The sequence below is a fragment of the Capra hircus genome, chromosome 7 (assembly GCF_001704415.2).
Source record: "Capra hircus breed San Clemente chromosome 7, ASM170441v1, whole genome shotgun sequence".
Lineage (NCBI taxonomy): Eukaryota > Metazoa > Chordata > Mammalia > Artiodactyla > Bovidae > Capra > Capra hircus.
In genome coordinates, this window is record NC_030814.1 from 29694925 (window position 1) to 29715431 (window position 20507).

The following is a 20507-nucleotide window of genomic DNA, read 5'->3' on the forward strand; positions in this document are numbered from 1 at the left end:
CCATCCGATGTGATTCAATAATATTTGAAGTTAATTAAAAAGAAGAATATTTTATTTTCTATTTGCAAATGTATTTCTAAAATCCTTGAACTACTGTATGAGACGTAATTTTATTCAACTGAATAATATTCAATAATCTTATTATTAAAGATTTTTCAATTGAGATTATTCAATATCGGAGCCCATTTTTTAGAATATGAAAGAAGAGACACTGTTTTTTGAGAGAGGGTTCCATTCAAGACTTTCTTACAGCCTTAATTTCTTGCAATATTTTAATATAAAGTAATATGACTAATGGACAACTGTTAGTATCTCAGTAAGAGACAAAAACACTTGTATAGCTGGTATTCAATCCTCTGGTGTCAGATTCAATGAGGTTAATCATTTTTGAAATGACATTATATTCACACCATCTGGCACCTCAATAAATAGTATGTCTAACAATCACTGCTATTCTCAAGTGGGGGTCTAGCTGCAAATGTTGTAGCTAAATTTCAGCCAATATTATTTAGATTAAAAAATTTATATTTTTCTATTTGAAAGTACTATATTACAGAAACTTTTGATATCATGGATCTGCAAAGTACATTAAACTTCCAGTAATCTCACCCTCCAGAATTAATGTTAATATTTGAAGTTATTTACATATATATGGTCAGTAAGCATATTAATAATAGCATATATATTCAATATTTTAAAATACAAAAATGTGTATGCTGTGCATGTATGTGAATTTACACATACAGAACTGGCATCACATTTTTAATACTTTTCACCCTTTTTTCACTTAGCAATATATTATATCATATTCTTCTGTGATGTTTTATTTAATGCTAGCTTACTCTCAGCAGCTCCCAACTCCAGCCAAGCCACAGTATGATGAGAGCAGGATTCTCCTGGGTTAATGGGGTAGAAGGGCCCAGGCAGAGGGCTGACACAGTGAGAATGGCGGGGTGTGAGAAGAGGATAGGAGAGGAAGGGGCAAATCAAAGAGATGTTTCAAAGAGAAAAAAGACAAACAGGAATTTGATAATAGATAAAGGCGAAAAAAGGAATAAAGAATCAAGATAGTGCCAAAATCTTTACCCTGGGAGATCTGAACTTTCTCTACTCTAGAACCAGGAAAGAACATAACCCAGACCTATAAAATCACGTACACTATGCAGACAGTGAAGACGAACAATCTCATTGAATCCTAGAACCCTAGAATATAGTCCTTGAAGCTTGAAAGGGAAAACATCAGTCTACTTTTCATGTTCTCAGTGATATCACTAAGGGGAAAGTCAGGAAAACATAAACTCAAAAGAGCCCTGAAAATCCTTAGCAAGGGTAATTGAAAGTAAGTTGGAAAAGGAAGTCAGTAGACCAAATTTCTATCCCCGGATTCAAGACTCAGTCAAGATAATCTGAAAAGATTCAGGGTAAGTGTACTGAAATCTCTTTCTGATCCTGTAATTCAAAACTCCTCTGGGCAACAAGAGATAGTACCAACCTACCACCTTTTAAAAACTGTCACATAATATCTTTTTTGTTCTTCCTTTTTCACTTGTCAGAGTTGTTACTTTAAATGGAAAAAAGTTCCTGAAGACTACACTGAATATACTGTTTAAATTTTTAAAGAGCAAGACTGAGAGATTTCCCAGTGATGCCCATGGATTGATTCACCACAGGCAGGCTCTACAGCCTGACAGTATAGGTCACATGCCCTACCACCACACGCCCTGAGTTGAATCTGGGTTACAGTCTTATTGTGGACAACTTATTTTTTATTTCTGTCGCTCACCTTATTCATTTGTAAACTGGGGATGATAATAATATTTCACTCTTAGGGCTCTTATGAAACAAAATGAGCTAATAAACAAAGTGCTTAGGTGACTGGTGGTCTGGAGCTGACTTCTATGGACTCATAAAAGTCAACTGTGTGCACATCTCTTTTCAATCCAGGCCAGCCGGAGCTTGTAATCAGTCCTGGATGGTGTAGTGACACCAGAGAAATCAAACACACACTACTGCTCTCCAGAGAGCTGGCTATTCACCATTTATCAGAACACCACCAACTTAAAACTATTACGAGGAACATGTGACTGCTAATAAATCCAGAATGAGAGATTCTTTGAGACAATGGCATGGATGCCTCCCCTCTAAATTTCATAATATAAAGGTAGAGGGCTATTCTAGATTAAAATATACTAATAAAACTTAATAGACAAAATGCAACATGTGAAAGGTTTTTTTTTTTTTTAATATGGGAGGAGGGGAAATCACAGTCATGGAGAAAAGACTTGTGGTTGCCAAGGAGGAGGGGGCTGAGGGAGGGAAGGACTGGGAGTTTAGGATTAGCAGATGCAAACTAATATATATAGATGAGTAAGCAACAAGGTCCTAGTGTATAGCACAGGGAAATGTATTCAATATCCTATGATAAACCACAATGGAAAAGAAAATAAAAAAGGAATGTCTATATGTATATAACTGGGTCACTGTGCTATATACAGCAGAGTTTGGCATAACTCTGTAAATCAATTGTAAACCAATCAATTTCAATAAAAAAATAAAAACAATAAAAATATGGGGAGAAGAGGAATTGAGACAATTTAATATTTAACTTAGTAGCTGCAGTCCATGGGTTGCAAAGAATCAGACACGACTGGGTAACTGAACAACAACAATTAAAGTTTCTTAGGTCTAATAGTGGTAGCAAAATTATATAGCAAAATGTCCTTATTTTTAGAAAATGTATGCTTAAGTATTTAGGGGCAAAGTGTTATAATGTCTAAAACTTACTTTAAAATGTTTCAGAAAAAAAAAAGTGTGAAGCAGATATAAAACAAATGTAGTAAAATCTTAACACTTTAAATAAACCTAGGTAAAGAACACAGACCACCTGACCTGCCTCTTGAGAAACCTATATGCAGGTCAGGAAGCAACAGTTAGAACTGGACATGGAACAACAGACTGGTTCCAAATAGGAAAAAGAGTACGTCAAGGCTGTATATTGTCCCCCTGCTTATTAAACTTATACGCAGAGTACATCAAGAGAAACACTGGGCTGGAAGAAGCACAAGCTGGAATCAAGACTGCCAGGAGAAATATCAAAAACTTTCTGATATGCAGATGACATCACCGTTATGGCAGAAAGTGAAGAGGAACTAAAAAGCCTCTTGATGAAAGTGAAAGAGGAGAGTGAAAAAGTTGGCTTAAAGCTCAACATTCAGAAAACGAAGATCATGGCATCTGGTCCCATCACTTCATGGCAAATAGATGGGGAAACAGTGGAAACAGTGTCAGACTTTATTTTTTTGGGCTCCAAAATCACTGCAGATGGTGACTGCAGCCACGAAATTAAAAGACGCTTACTCCTTGGAAAGCAAGTTATGACCAACCTAGACAGCATATTCAAAAGCAGAGACATTACTTTGTCAACAAAGGTCCATCTAGTCAAGGCTACGGTTTTTCCAGTGGTCATGGATGGATGTGAGAGTTGGACTATGAAGAAAGCTGAGTGCCAAAGAATCGATACTTTTGAATTGTGGTGTTGGAGAAGACTCTTGAGAGTCCCTTAGACTGCAAGGAGATCCAACCAGTCCATCCTAAAGGAGATCAGTCCTGGATGTTCATTGGAAGGACTGATGTTGAAGCTGAAACTCCAATACTTTGGCCACCTGATGAGAAGAGCTGACTCATTAGAAAAGACCCTGATGCTGGGAGGGATTGGAGGCAAGAGGAGAAGGGGATGACAGAGGATGAGATGGCTGGATGGCATCACTGACTCAATGGACATGACTTTGAGTGAACTCCAGGAGTTGGTGATGGGCAGGGAGGCCTGGCTTGCTGTGATTCATGGAGTCACAAAGAGTCGGACACGACTGAGCAACTGAACTGAACTGAACTGATAGAGTACAGAGATCACCATTTCAACTTCCCACAGATTTGAATTTTTTCAAGATACAAAGTAGGGGGAAATAGGTAAAGGATGCAAAAATATAAGAAAAAAATTAAATGTAGATAGTGGGTTGGCCAAAAAGATCGTTTGAGTTTTCCTGGAACAACGTACAGACTTTGTTTCCTGTAACAACAAACTTTTTGGCCAATGCAATGAAACAACTAACCCATATTTGTCCAACTCTGAAAATGTTAAGCCTTTATACAAGAAAAGTAAACAAAATCCAAGGTAGAATTTCAAAGTGACATTAATAAACATCCTTAGCAACAAAATGTTAGTACAGTAACAAAAAGTATATTTGGTCTCTTACCAAAGACTAAGATGAGTTTACATTTCAATAGATTAAAAATAAAATCAGAGAACACATGTACTAAACTATTTTATGGCAGGTCACAAGCAGTAATCTCTACTTTTCTTTTTGGTGGAAAGATTTTCCGGTCTATTTCTCATAGCAAAAAGTCAGATTACATTTTTCATTGTAAACTCACTCTAGAAAAGCAAGCCATTCAGCACTGCAGTCAAGGACTAGCTGCTCCCGGAGCTGATTCAGATGTCTGTAATTTTCTACAATAAAAGGAGAGTGAAAGCGGCTCACAGCTTTTGTGCTAGAAAAGGAGAAAAAACATAAATAGAAAATCAAGGTTACTAAGAAGTCAGTAATGCCATCACTTCAGAAAATTAAAGTAGTTATTTACTATTCTCTGATGAACCTTGAAAGTAAATAGCTGTAAATAGAGAACATTCTTTAATTATGATCCTAAACCTTATTGATTCCAAAGATCTTTATTGTAAATAAAGTATTTGAAGTTCAGAATACTTTGTTAGGAAGCTTTTAAAATTCAAGTTATATCCATATGGCAAAAATCAAAGTTTAGAATTTCTGTTTCATAAGTAAAGAGGTTTTTTCTGTAAATTATACAAAATGAAAATCTTTGGTTTAAAAAAAAAAAAGATCAGAAGCAAATATAACAAATTTAAGTCCTAACAAATCAAAGAGTTGGATATATTGGTGAAGGTCATATCATTTTTTATATTTTATACTTTTCTGTATGATTAAAGTATTTCAATTAAAAAAAAAAGCATTACAATGAACAGCAATGCATTAATTCAGGAGGCAGTCAAAGAAGGGTTCATGATCCAACAGCAGATTCACAGTGACCCTGGATGGGAAGAAATATCATGTAGTCCTCTTCTGAGCTTGCAGACTCTGCTTCCTCATCAAGAAGCTACAGAGCACAATGGTGGATGCCATGGGTCCCCAGTCAGAGAATCCACAGTAAGATTCCAACTCTGTCACTTACTCACTATCTATGTGACTCTGGGCCAATAAAACTGATTTTGTCTAAACTAAAAACTTTCCTCACCTATCAAATGAGGATAACAATAGTATCTACCTCATGAAAAGTGAAAATGTTACTTGCTTAGTCATGTCCAATCTTCCCATGGACTGTAGCCCACCAGGCTCCTCTGTCCATAGAATTCTTCAGGCAAGAATACTAGAGTGGGTAGCCATTCCCTTCTCCAGAGGATCCTCCCGACCCAGGGACTGAACCAGGATCTCCTCCACTGCAGGCAGATTCTTTACCATTTGAGTCACCAGGGAAGCCCATAGGTACTGTTGGGAGGATCAGATAGTGCTCAGCAGAGTAATTATGTCACTAGTACTCAATGATTTCCTAAAGGAAATCAATCCTGATTATTCATTGGACAGACTGATGCTGAAGCTCCAACACTTTGGACATTTGATGCAAAGAACTGACTCATTAGAAAAGATCCTGATGCTGGGAAAGACTGAAGGCAGGAGGAGAAGGGAATGACAGAGGATGAGATGGTTGGATGGCATCACCAACTCGATGGACATGAGTTTGAGCTACTTCTGCCAGTTGGTGATGGACAGGGAAGCCTGGCGAGCTACAGTTCATGGGATCGCAAAGAGTCAGACACAACTGAGCAAATGAACTGAACTGAACTCAATGTTAGGAGCCATTCCACTGTGGTAGTGATTACTGCTTATTGATGCTGTTACTATGATGGAAACTTTAAGAAGAAAAGGTCAAGGTTGAGTGATGACAGAGTGTACTCTGATCTCTGCACACTCACTCCTGTTAACACATGGTCACAATTATCTTTAACTTGGCAAGTTACTGAAAATGAGCCTTTTGCATTCAAAATCTGCCTAATGATATTTTAACTTACTTCTGTCAAGGCTCTGGTGGCTAAACAGATAAAAAATACCTTCCCAACCACATTTATTCATTTGATTTATATCACTGAAATGTTGAAAAGATGCTGGTATTGATTTATGCCTTGCTTGCTTTTAAAGTATGTTATCTAGATTTCTATGCAAACATATTAATCATAGCTTTTTCTTCTGACAAAACTCATTTAGTGAGACTTTTCAGTGGTTGTTCTAGACAGATTAACACGATTTCTAGTAATTTCTCTTCATAAAGTGTATTACCATTCATTAGCTGTAGTATAGGAAAAAAATTGATAAAGGAAAGAATGGCTGCCAAAGAAGAAAACATTCCTTATAATCAACAATACCTGAAGCTCAATTACAGCTTCTGGTAAAAAAAAAAAAAAAGATGGTATTAGAGCTAAAGAAACCCATGACTATGCTTTCAGGATCCTTTGATAGTGGCCATGGATAACAGGGTTTATTATTAAAATAATAAATTAATAATCATTCACACATCATGTCAAAATCATGTCAAAATTTCCTTCCACTCAACATAGCATTCCTTCATACCATCACCAGCTACTAGTCCCTATTCTACTATCTTAGGAAAATGTAACATTTTCATCTCAAGTTGATACAAACATACTAACAGTAGTAATAAATATTTCAGAAACAGTACCACACATAAGAGGAAATAAATTTCTCTAAAACCACTTCTTTAATGAGTCACTTCTTGAGAATTAATGCCTAACCAAGAAGAAAAGGCAGGGTTTCATGTGGTTCTCTAATTTTGTTTCTGATAATTTTCATGAATTCAAGACATAACTTTTAAAAAGAACATGTAAAGAACTAGTATAACTATGCGCCATGGAAAGCATTAAGAATAAAGAAAGGCAGAGCTCAGTGAGGCAGAAAATGAAATGTCAAGCTTCTTAAAAGAAATGTCAGGTATAGCATTCATCAAGAAGTTCAAGCAACCAAATTAATCTTATAATTGAAGGTTCTGCAACTTTCTCTTTTCATGTGTTTAAAGTGTACTCTGAAGTATAAGGATAAAATAGTAATTCACAAAACAAGAAAACAAATATATACAAATAAGATACCTTTTGGACAAAATGTTAAAAAATCAATGATTAAAAGAGTTTAAGAGAATTATTTCTCTAATTAAAAGTTCCACAAGGAAACTAAAGGGCAAGAACTGCTTTTAATGTCAAGGATGTGCTTTTAACAGTCCAGAAGCATGAAGGTAATTTATTATTATAATCTACATGAAAAATAAAAAACATGTATTTTTAAACTTACCTTCCAACCTTAACCCAATCAGTTGGTATACAAGATACAGCAGAATTCTTTACTTCAATCATAAACTAAAATAAATACAAATAAAGGTTAGATATTTAAAAGATTAGCCATTATATTTTTAAATCTTCCACAAAACTGTGCTGTGACAGTCTAGCAAATATCATTCTAAACATTCAAAATAAATCTAGCAGTGTTATTGGGAGAGTTCATATATGTCTGTACAACCATTATTAATAATTAGGGTTTCAACACTTAGGAAAAAGTACAATTTGTACTGAGCAAAAAGGTTATACTAAAAAAATAACCTGATGATTTAATACCTGCAACACTGTTATGTTTATACTATAAATGATGATTTTTCCTTAATGACTTTTTTCATTCATTTCATAAATTAGTAGCATTTATCTTCAGAATTCTATGACTCAGTAATAAGACTGAGCCTCTAAATACATAAAATTTTAGAATATTTTATTATTAGACATTATATCAGTTTGAGATATGGCCAATCCCTTAATCTGAACGGAACAGGATTTATTATAATAGCGTTTATCCAAGAAACCTAAGTCCTTTAAAAGTATCATCACACAAAGCACTTAACCCCTCAGCAATTAAGGAAGGAAGAGATTTCTTCACATGAGTATTTTCTTTAAGTTTTCATTTATATGAACTATTACAGATCCAACTGTACTCTACAGGCTTTTCTGAAATCAGCCAGGAAGTAAATGAAATCACTACTTCTATCACATCTTCCATTTTTCACATAAACTATATATCATCTCCTCTTCCTGCTCACATTTCTGTATTATTACAGTGAAATTTAATGTTTCATTTAAATAAAAATACACCTATTTTGTATGGGATGGGACCCAGAAATTCTGTAGTTGCCATTAATTTTGAGATGACTACAGGAACTTAGTCACGTGTTTTACAACATTTAGGTATTTATAACATGCATATTATTACTAGTACCAGCCTGGCTTTTGAGTTTACTTTTCTGTTAATAGAAACACTTTAGCTTTTCTGTTCATTATAATTGGAATCAATGGTTAAGAATTTTTATTCTTAGCAATGATTTTGCAACTAATGATGTAATCTTATATAGAGGAAATTAATACAATTTCAAATCTGACATATCCAGTTAAAGAAAAGAATTTTAAAAATTCTTTCCGTTGGCTAAAAAAAAAAGTAACTGAGGGGGAAAAAAATAACAAAATAAATATCTCTAATGAGAAAGATAAAGTCTCTCCAAGAGTATGCTAAAAAATATTCTGCTTAAATATTTGGAAATCTTCTATAAGAAAACACATTGGTGTTTTTATACAATAATTGTGAGACGAGATAAGCCAAAGGCAAACAGCAAAATTCAGGACCACAGTAGACCACTAACATTTGGGAATAATACATATAACACAGCTCCATAGAAATTACTGCCTAAATCATAGTGGAAATTTTGAAAAGAAGCTAAAACTGCCTCAGTGAGGTCTCTGGGCAGCCAGCTAGAATAGTATACTTAAGTTATGCAGCATAACTATGCAGCTTGGCAGCTCTGAATTCAAATCCATGCCCTAGAGGGCAGACACACTGAAACCATACTCACAGAAAACTAATCAATCTAATCACACTAGGACCACAGCCTTGTCTAAACTCAATGAACCTAAGTCATGCCGCGGGGCAACCCAAGACGGGTGGGTCATGGGGGAAAGGTCTGACAGAATGTGGTCCACTGGAGAAGGGAATGGCAAACCACTTCAGTATTCTTGCCTTGAGAAACCCATGAACAGTATGAAAAGGCAAAATGATAGGATACTGAAAGAGGAACTCCCAGGTCAGTAGGTGCCCAGTATGCTACTGGAAATCAGCAGTGAAATAACTCCAGAAAGAATGAAGGGATGGAGCCAAAGCAAAAACAATACCCAGCTGTGGATGTGACTGGTGATAGAAGCAAGATCCAAAGCTGTAAAGAGCAATATTGCATAGGAACCTGGAATGTCAGATCCACGAATCAAGGCAAATTGGAAGTGGTCAAACAAGAGATGGCAAGAGTGAACGTTGACATTCTAGGAATCAGCAAACTAAAATGGACTGGAATGGGTGAATGTAACTCAGATGACCATTATATCTACTACTGCGGGCAGGAATCCCTCAGAAGAAATGGAGTAGCCATCATGGTGAACAAGAGTCCGAAATGCAGTACTTGGATGCAATCTCAAAAACAACAGAATGATCTCTGTTCATTTCCAAGGCAAACCATTCAATATCACAGTAATCCAAGTCTATGCCCTGACCAGTAACGCTGAAGAAGCTGAAGTTGAACGGTTCTATGAAGACCTACAAGACCTTGTAGAACTAACACCCAAAAAAGATGTCCATTTCATTATAGGGGACTGGAATGAAAAAGTAGGAAGTCAAGAAACACCTGGAGTAACAGGCAAATTTGGCCTTGGAATACAGAATGAAGCAGGGTAAAGACTAATAGAGTTTTGCCAAGAAAATGCACTGGTCATAGCAAACACCCTCTTTGCTATGACCAGTGCATTTTCTTCCAACAACACAAGAGAAGACTTTACACCAGGACATTACCAGATGGTCAACACCAAAATCAGATTGATTATATTCTTTGAAGCCAAAGATGGAGAAGCTCTATACAGTCAACAAAAACAAGACCAGGAGCTGACTGTGGCTCAGATCATGAACTCCTTATTGCCAAATTCAGACTGAAATTGAAGAAAGTAGGGAAAACCACTAGACAATTCAGGTATGACCTAAATCAAATCCCTTATGATTATACAGTGGAAGTGAGAAATGGATTTAACGGACTAGATCTGACAGATAGAGTGCCTGATGAACTACGGAATGAGGTTCGTGACACTGTACAGGAGACAGGGATCAAGACCATCCCCATGGAAAAGAAATGCAAGAAAGCAAAATGGCTGTCTGGGGAGGCCTTACAAATAGCTGTGCAAAGAAGAGAAGCGAAAAGCAAAGGAGAAAAGGAAAGATATAAGCATCTGATTGCAGAGTTCCAGAGAATAGCAAGAACAGATAAGAAAGCCTTCTTCAGCGATCAACGCAAAGAAATAGAGGACAGAAACAGAATGGCAAAGACTAGAGATTTCTTCAAGAAAATTAGAGGTACCAAGGGAACATTTCATGCAAAGATGGGCACAATAAAGGACAGAAATGGTAGGGACTTAAGACAAGCAGAAGATATTAAGAAGAGGTGGCAAGAATACACAGGAGAACTGTACAAAAAAGATCTTCATGACCCGGATAATCACAGTGGTGTGATCACTCATCTAGAGCCAGATATCCTGGAATGTAAAGTCAAGTGGGCCTTAGAAAGCATCACTACGAACAAAGCTAGTGGAGGTGATGGAATTCCAATTGAGCTATTTCAAATCCTGAAAGATGATGCTGTGAAAGTGCTGCACTCAACATACCAGCAAATTTGGAAAACTCAGCAGTGGCCACAGGACTGGAAAAGGTCAGTTTTCATTCCAACCCCAAAGAAAGGCAATGCCAAAGAATGCTCAAACTACCGCAAAACTGCACTCATCTCACATGCTAGTAAAGTAATGCTCAAAATTCTCCAAGCCAGGCTTCTGCAATACGTGAACCGTGAACTTCCTGATGTTCAAGCTGGTTTTAGAAAAGGCAGAGGAACTAGAGATCAAATTGCCAACATCCGTTGGGTCATTGAAAAAGCAAGAGAGTTCCAGAAAAACATCTATTTCTGCTTTATTGACTATCCTAAAGCCTCTGACATAGAAGGCAATGGCACCCCACTCCAGTACTCTTGCCTGGAAAATCCCATGGGTGGAGGAGTCTGGTAGGCTACAGTCCATGGGGTCGCTAAGGGTCAGACACGACTGAGCGACTTCACTTTCACTTTTCACTTTCATGCATTGGAGAAGGAAATGGCAACCCACTCCGGTGTTCTTGCCGAGAGAATCCCAGGGACGGGGGAGCCTGGTGGGCTGCCATCTATGGGGTTGCACAGAATCGGACACGACTGAAGCTATGCAGAAGAAGAAAGCCTTTGACTGTGTGTATCACAATAACCCGTGGAAAATTCTGAAAGAGATGGGAATACCAGACCACCTAACCTGCCTCTTGAGAAACCTGTATGAAGGGCAGGAAGCAACAGTTAGAACTGGACATGGAACAACAGACTGGTTCCAAATAGGAAAAGGAGTACGTCAAGGCTGTATATTGTCACCTTGGTTATTTAACTTATATGCAGAGTACATCATGAGAAACGCTGGACTGGAAGAAACACAAGCTGGAATCAAGATGTCGGGAGAAATATCAATAACCTCAGATATGCAGATGACACCACCCTTATGGCAGAAAGTGAAGAAGAACTAAAGAGCCTCTTGATGAAAGTGAAAGTGGAGAGTGAAAAAGTTGGCTTGAAGCTCAACATTCAGAAAACGAAGACCATGGCATCTGGTCCCATCACTTCATGGCAAATAGATGGGGAAACAGTGGAAACAGTGGTAGAGTTTATTTTTCTAGGCTCCAAAATCACTGCAGATGGTGACTGCAGCCATAAAATTAAAAGACGTTTACTCCTTGGAAGAAAAGTTATGACCAACCTAGATAGCATATTCAAAAGCAGAGACATTACTTTGCCAACTAAGGTCCATCTAGTCAAGGCTATGGTTTTTCCTGTGGTCATGTACGGATGTGAGAGTCGGACTGTGAAGAAAGCTGAGTGCCGAAGAATTGATGCTTTTGAACTGTGGTGTTGGAGAAGACTCTTGAGAGTCCCTTGGACTGCAAGGAGATCCAACCAGTTCATTCTGAAGGAGATCAGCCCTGGGATTTCTTTGGAAGGAATGATGCTAAAGCTGAAACTCCCGTACTTTGGCCACCTCATGTGAAGAGTTGACTCATTGGAAAAGACTCTGATGCTGGGAGGGACTGGGGGCAGGAGGAGAAGGGGACAACAGAGGATGAGATGGCTGGATGGCATCACTGACTCGATGGACGTGAGTCTGAGTGAACTCTGGGAGTTGGTGATGGACAGGGAGGCCTGGCTTGCTGTGATTCATGGGGTCGCAAAGAGTTGGACATGACTGAGCGACTGAACTGAACTGAATACACATTACTAACCGCCACTGGTCACACTCCTTTGGAGCACCCTGGGAACAGTTTAGACCAGGGGTCCTCAACCTTCAGGATCTAATGCCTGATGATCTGAGGTAGAGCTGATGCATTAGTAACAGAAATAAAGTGCACAATAATTGTAATGCACTTGAATCATCCTGAAACCATCACCCACCACCCACTACACTGGTTCACAGAAAACCTGTCTTCAACAAAACGGGTCCCTGGTGCCAAAAAGGTTGGGAACTGCTCATTTAGACCATAACTGTTCAGTCTTAAAGTATCCAGGGTCTACTCTAAGGACCACAGCTCCTCAAGCAAGCCATTTACAGAATCAATACTGGATGGAAAACAGTGAGAATCAGGAAAGCCACGTGGACCCCATTTGTTAAACTCCTGGGGTCACTTTCTCAGGTGCTGGTCCTATGTGTCCTCTTGTGTTTCTCCTCAGCATTGTCACCAACTAGCAGTTTTTCTCTGTTCTACTCTAGTTATGGGATAGGAAATTTTCTATTTCTTTTCAATGAACGTTCTAAGGATGAGCAGACAAGTCTTTTGTTTAGAGACTTTACTGCTAAAGGAAACTAACAAAAAATTGGAAATTAACATGTATTTCAGAAATTTTAGAGGGTTCTCATAGAAACTTTCCTTGCTCTATGGTTTGTGACTTTGTTTCTTAGCTGTTGATGTGAAAAGTATGTCCAGATTCATTCTAACAATCTCTCATATTCTTCTGCTGGGATCCAGTTCTGTCTTGGTTAAACGTCAGATACTGTTACTCAAACTATGGCCCATGGAATCACTGGGCTGGAATCATTGTTAAGTTTGCTGAAATTCTTCATTCATTTCAGAAACTGCTCTCTTTCTCTCCAAGGCCACACTTCACCCATTCCTATTCTCTCCTCTTTCTCATTGTTTCTTAAGAATTCACCAATATTTTTTATTTAGATGCTTTTCATGTCTCAATCATGCTAAGCAGATATCTGGATATGCTGCATGCTGTAAATTAATAAATTTTTTTCTAAAGATGTTCCAATAATATTTATTTCCTTTTCCTTTAAGAAAACTACTAATCAAAACTGTCCCAAATCTAAGTATCACCCCATGCCTATTCCATATTTGATTCAATCTTGAGATATAATTCTCCCCACACATAAAACATGAGAGACACTATCACAGAAACAATGATCTAGGTAAAGCTATGTAAATTTCTACTTTCATTATTTTCCTTCCAGGATTCTTTTCTTTCACTATTTTCTAAAACAATACTGTCAGATGAAGGTGTGACAGTCACTCAGTCGTGTCCGATTCTTTGCCACCCCATGGACTGTAGCCTGCCAGGTTCCTCTGTCCATGGGATTCTCCAGGCAAGAATACTGGGGTGGGTTGCCATTCCCTTCTTCAGGAATACTGTCAGAGTCAGACACAATAATTCCCCATAGGCAATAAGGCTTAGTATTCTCATGAGTACATAAAAACTGGGAACAAAGTGAAAAAAATGAATAGAGCAAAAAGTAACACTGGTTTGACAGTTTATTTTTACTAGCAAACTCACATACCCCACAGGCTATTACAACAGGCTTTTTAACATATATTACAGAAGTTATATGTATGGAAATAAACTTTCAGCTAGAACAGAAGGGTATAAAATAAGAAACACATATATATATAATACAAGAGTTTCCCCTCCCAGCTCCTTCACTTCTCAGAGGTAATCATATTTGATGAAGTCGGTTCTACTCCTTTAAATATCTCTAAATTTTGTTGATACCTTTAGTACAAATATTTAAACAGAATTTGATTATAACAATGCTAGCTACTTAGAATTTATTAGATGTTTGAATGAACAGCATCACTAATTCCAAAAAAAATGTTATAAAAGTGATTCTATAATGAAGTACTATGGAGAAGGAAATGGTAACCCACTGCAGTTTTCTTACCTGGAAAATTCCATGGATAGAGAAGCCTGATAGGCTATAGTCCATGGGGTTGCAAAGAGTCAGACAAAGCTGAGCACACATTCAATTCGAAAGAAGTACTATCAAGACTTCAGAGGTTTAAAAAAAAAAAAAAAGAATCTATCCTTTTGTTAAAAACTAAAAAATTTCCTGTCTCAATCTCATCACCTTAATTTAGTAAAAGTTAAGAATAATTAGATGATTTACCTTCCTTGATAATCTTCTGTAATCCAGTTACTTGATCGCTATGCTGTGCTTTTTCTTAAATGTCAATGCTATAATGTCAATGCTAATCTACTAACCATTATGAATTTTTGATAAGTTTTCCCCATTTTAACTTTAAAACTCCAACTGAATCTAGGTCTGTCTTTCAAAACCTTACGTTTTTATTTCAATTGGAATAGTACAAGCTCTAAAATGCCTGGATTTTATCAAATGAAATCTATGATGTTGATAATCGCTTGTGTTAACACTGTTTGTGAGCTGAGTGAAATGACAACATGGTATAAAGATCAGGAAGAGGGAGACCTGGGCTGGAAATAAGGTTCTAACGTGGGCAACTTATCTCACTATATTATGTCAAGTCTGAGTTTTCTTTCCTGAAAAACTGGAAAAAAACCCTTTTCTGTTGTTACAGGGATTCAGTAACATAAATAAAGCACTTTGCACCATTCTGAACTTTAACAGGTGCACAACAAATGGTAACTATATTGCTATTATTAAATGAATAATACCTGCAGAGTGCTTTATGATTAGAAAGTACTTTCACACTTTTTAACTCATTTGGTCTTTGTAGTAGTCTCACTTCAGAGGTGACTCTTCCATGGTCACAGAGCATGTAAGCGGTAGAACTGGAGGATTTCGCCACTATAATATCAGGTAACCACTTTTCTACTACACATTTTCATTAATATATTAAGCAACTTTGATCATCTCATTTCCAACAAATACACCAAAACAGTGGTGCTGAGGTCACTTGTCACACTGCAAGGTCATAATTATATAGTCCGATGCTCTAAAGAGCAATATTGCATAGGAACCCGGAATGTTAGGTCCATGAATCAAGGCAAATTGGAGGTGGTCAAACAGGAGATGGCAAGAGTGAACATTGACATTCTAGGAATCAGCAAACTAAGGAGGACTGGAATGGGTGAATTTAACTCAGATGACCATTATACCTACCACTGCGGGCAGGAATCCCTTTGCAGAAATGGAGTAGCCATCACAGTCAACAAAAGAGTCCGAAATACAGTACTTGGATTCAATCTCAAAAACAACAGAATGATCTCTGTTTGTTTCAAGGCAAATTATGCAATACCACGGTAATCCAAGTCTATGCCCTGACCAGTAACGCTGAAGAAGCTGAAGTCGAACGGTTCTATGAAGACCTACAAGACCTTTTAGAACTAAAGCTCAAAAAAGATGTCCTTTTCATTCTAAGGGACTGGAATGCAAAAGTAGGATGTCAAGAAACAGTTGGAGTAACAGGCAAATTTGGCCTTGGAATACGGAATGAAGCAGAGCAAATACTAACAGAGTTTTGCCAAGAAAATGCACTGGTCGTAGCAAACACCCTCTTCCAACAACACAAGAGAAGACTCTACACATGGACATCACCAGATGGTCAACACCGAAATCAGACTGATGATATTCTTTGCAGCCAAAGATGGAGAAGCTCCATACAGCCAGCAAAAACAAGACCAGGAGCTGACTGTGGCTTATATCATGAACTCCTTATTGCAAAATTAAGACTGAAATTGAAGAAAGTAGGGAAAACCACTAGACAATTCAGGTATGACCTAAATCAACTCCCTTACAATGGTAGTGACAAACAGATTCAAGGCATTAGATCTGACAGAGTGCCTGATGAACTATGGAATGAGGTTTGTGACACTGTACAGGATACAGGGATCAAGACCATCCCCAAGAAAAAGAAATGCAAGAAGCAAAATGGCTGTCTGAAGAGTCTTACAAATAGCTGTGAAAAGAAGAGAAGAGAAAAGCAAAGGAGAAAAGGAAAGATATACCCATTTGAATGCAGAGTTCCAAAGAATACCAAGGAGAGATAAGAAAGCCTTCCTCAGCAATCAGTGCAAAGAAACAGAGGAAAACAATAGAATGGGAAAAATCAGAGATCTCTTCAAGAAAATTAGAGATACCAAGGGAACATTTCATGCAAAGATGGGCTCAATAAAGGTCAGAAATGGTACGGACTTGACAGAGCAGAAGATATTAAGAAGAGGTGGCAAGAATACACAGGAGAACTGTACAAAAAAGATCTTCATGACCCAGATAATCACGATGGTGTGATCACTCACCTAGAGCCAGACATCCTGGAATGCGAAGTCAAGTGGGCTAAGGAAGCATCACTACAAACAAAGCTAGTGGAGGTGATGGAATTCCAGTTGAGCTATTTCAAATCCTGAAAGATGATGCTGTGAAAGTGCTGCACTCAATATGCCAGAAAATTTGGAAAACTCAGCAGTGGCCATAGGACTGGAAAAGGTCAGTTTTCATTCCAACCCCAAAGAAAGGCAATGCCAAAGAATGATCAAACTACCACACAATTGCACTCATCTCACATGCTAGTAAAGTAATGCTCAAAATTCTCCAAGCCAGGCTTCCGCAATACATGAACCGTGAACTTCTAGATATTCAAGTTAGTTTTAGAAAAGGCACAGGAACCAGAGATCAAATTGACAACATCCGTTGGGTCATTGAAAAAGCAAGAGAGTTCCAGAAAAACATCTATTTCTGCTTTATTGACTATGCCAAAGCCTTGGACTGTGTGGATCATGATAAACTGCAGATTCTGAAAGATAGGAATACTAGACCACCTGACTTGCCTCTTGAGAAACCTGTATGAAGGGCAGGAAGCAACAGTTAGAACTGGACATGGGACAACAGACTGGTTCCAAATAGGAAAAGGAGTACATCAAGGCTGTATATTGTCACCCTGCTTATTTAAATTATATGCAGAATACATCATGAGAAACACTGGGCTGGAGGAAGCACAAGCTGGAATCAAGATTGCTGGGAGAAATATCCATAACCTCAGATGACACCACCCTTTTGGCAGAAAGTGAAGAACTAAAGAGCCTCTTGATGAAAGTGAAAGAGGAGAGTGAAAAAGTTGGCTTAAATTTAAATTCCTAAATTCAGAAAACAAAGATCATGGCATCTGGTCCTATCACTTCATGGGAAATAGATGAGGAAACAGTGGAAACACTGGCAGACTTTATTTTTTCGGGCTCCAAAATCACTGTAGATGGTGATTGCAGCCATGAAATTAAAGACGCTTACTCCTTGGAAGGAAAGTTATGACCAACCAAGACAGCATATTAAAAAGCAGAGACATTACTTTGTCAACAAAAGTTATCTAGTCAAGACTATGGTTTTTCCAGTGGTCATGTATGGATGTGAGAGTTGGACTGTAAAGAAAGCTGAGCCAGAAGAATTGATGCTTTTGAACTGTGGTGTTGGAGAAGACTCTTGAGAGTCCCTTGGACTGCAAGGAGATCCAACCAGTCCATCCTAAAGGAGATCAGTCTTGGGTGTTCATTGGAAGGACTGATGTTGAAGCTGAAACTCTAATACTTTGGCCACCTGATGGGAAGAGCTGACTCATCTGAAAAGACCCTGATGCTGGGAAAGATTGAGGGCAGGAGGAGAAGGGAACAACAGAGGATGAGATGGTTGGATGGCATCACCGACTCAATGGACATGAGTTTGGGTAAACTCTGGGAGTTGGTGATGGACAAGGAGGCCTCGTGCACTGCAGTTCATGGGGTCACAGAGTCAGACATGACTGAGTGACTGAACTCAACTATATAGTGAAATCAAGAGATAAAATTAAGTATTTGGTATTTGCCAGTTCAGGGGAGGAGTGAAAATAAGTATACACATTATGAAATCATTTTTTTGTTATACAGAGTTCTATTTAGAATCCATTATGCAATGTGTATAACATCTTAATTTCATTTAGAAGACAGGCTGACTTAATCAACAGTATATTAATAAACATTTTAATAAAAGATTATAATTTATTATAGAGTGTCTTCTTCAAATAATCATGTAAATTAACACTCTTTTGGCTAAATAAAGCAATGCAAATATGTTTAAAACTGATCTAAAATTAAGTTTTTCCCCATTAGAAAAATATCTATTTTTAAAATTCTGAATAAAATGTTCATCCTATAGAAATTATTCACAAATTTCCCAATTTGCTATTTAAAAAAGTACAATTTTTCAAATTGCTTCAGTTGGAATCTTTATATTTTATTAAACATAAGATGTAAAGGTAGCAATACCTCAAGACTGAGAATAGGACCAATGGATATAGCCACAGTTTGAAAAGTGTACTTCTTCCTGGTTCTCATTCAGGTACTAATATTAAACTTTAAACAGAAACACACATACTAAAAAACACTTCCTACACAGCACCATAATCTTATGGAAGATTCACGAAATGTAGGTGTTTGCTATAGTTTTGTTTTTTCTGTTTTTTTTTTTTTTTTTAGCAGCTATACTCCTTCAAATAGAAGCCTCGTCATTTAATTACTATAAGATCCAATTAGTGTAGATGGTTCACTTTGTATCATTTATCATCTGCAGTCTGAGAGTCAAAGACTAACTTCTCTCTTCTAGAGGAAATGAATTATTTAAAGTTTTATTTACCATAGTCAAGGTTTCCTATAATATAATTTCAATAGATAATACTAAAATACATTTAACATTAAGATCCATGATTCTACCAAGAAACTAAATAAGCAAACAAAACACTGCCATTACAAGAAAGTTTTTATCAAAACAAGGTATTACAATATATTTCCAAAGAATAAAACAGAAAATCTGGGGAAAAAAAAAACCTTTCATCCTATCATCAGATATTTATTTATACTTTAAAATAGCTTTTCCAATTAAAGAAAATTAATGTAAAAGAAAAGTATTTCAATATTACCTCCTGTCCTGATACAGTCACATATTGTGCAGAAGGATTTTTTAGTATTTTTCGTATTTCTTGCAAATGTGTTTGGATCTTGTTGGTAACGTCTTGAATTTCATCTTTCCTCTTTTTTATTAAAGGGAAGTCAGAAAGGTCTTTGAATAATTCAGTTTTATCCCCAATCCTAAAAAAAAAAGAAAAAATGCAAATACATATATTTAAGCATATTACTCATACTAATTACCAATTATTTTTCAGAACATAATGAAAGGGACTTTCCTGGTGTCTTCTGGTAAGACTCCATGCTCCCAATGCAGGGGGCCCAGTGGTCGATCCCCGATCAGGGACCTAGACCTCACAAGCTTCAACTAAAAGAGCCTGCATGCCATAACTAAGACCTGACATGGCCAAATAAATAAATATTTTTTAAAAAACATAATGAAAGACCAAAGGGTAGGAAGTCAGGAGAACAAGATTCTAATCCCAGCTCTTCTATAAATATTTATGGGTAAGTTTCTTAACTTCTTGGAAGACAGATAAAATTACCCTAACATCACTTTCATTTTGGAAGTTCATGATTGTCATGATGAAACCAGGAGATGGAATTCAACATTTGTTGTATATTCAGAAAATAAATGCAAATGAAAATACTCTCAAATCTGTTTTCTTATACATAAGGTTCTTTGTGGGATAAAATGTAAAATGACTACCCCTTAAAGGATAACTTTACTTCTGCAGTTTCTACATATAAAGCAGACCATCTCTGGCTATCTAGCAAATAAGCACAAGATGCCATCTGCCATCTACTTTTGGATTAATAAACTGCTACTACTTGCTCAGCCTGGACTTCATCATCTGATACCTGAGGAAATACCATATTTGTTCTGTATAACAGAACTGACTAAATGCTAAGGGTTAATTCCAGCTGTAATACAGAGCCTTTAGTATTCAATCACATTTCTAGTTTTAAATGCAACTTCTACTATTAATTCTAAGGGAAGCTTAAGTATCCACATATCAAATGGTAAATACATTACTTTCACTACTAGAAAGGAAGAACTAAGG

At 37.1% G+C, this 20507-nt stretch overlaps 1 protein-coding gene across 2 annotated transcripts in view; it reads right to left on the minus strand.

Moving 5' to 3' along the window:
* The window catches only part of MSH3 (mutS homolog 3), a 191738-nt gene that overhangs the window by 70681 nt on the left and 100550 nt on the right, over window positions 1-20507 (minus strand). For both annotated transcript variants that reach the window (XM_018050063.1, XM_018050062.1), the window contains exons 15-17: window positions 19458-19626; window positions 7428-7492; window positions 4432-4548 (exon numbers count right to left, since the gene is read on the minus strand). In XM_018050063.1, the coding sequence (XP_017905552.1) occupies window positions 4432-4548; window positions 7428-7492; window positions 19458-19626 (351 nt within the window). The remainder of the gene's footprint in view (window positions 1-4431; window positions 4549-7427; window positions 7493-19457; window positions 19627-20507) is intronic.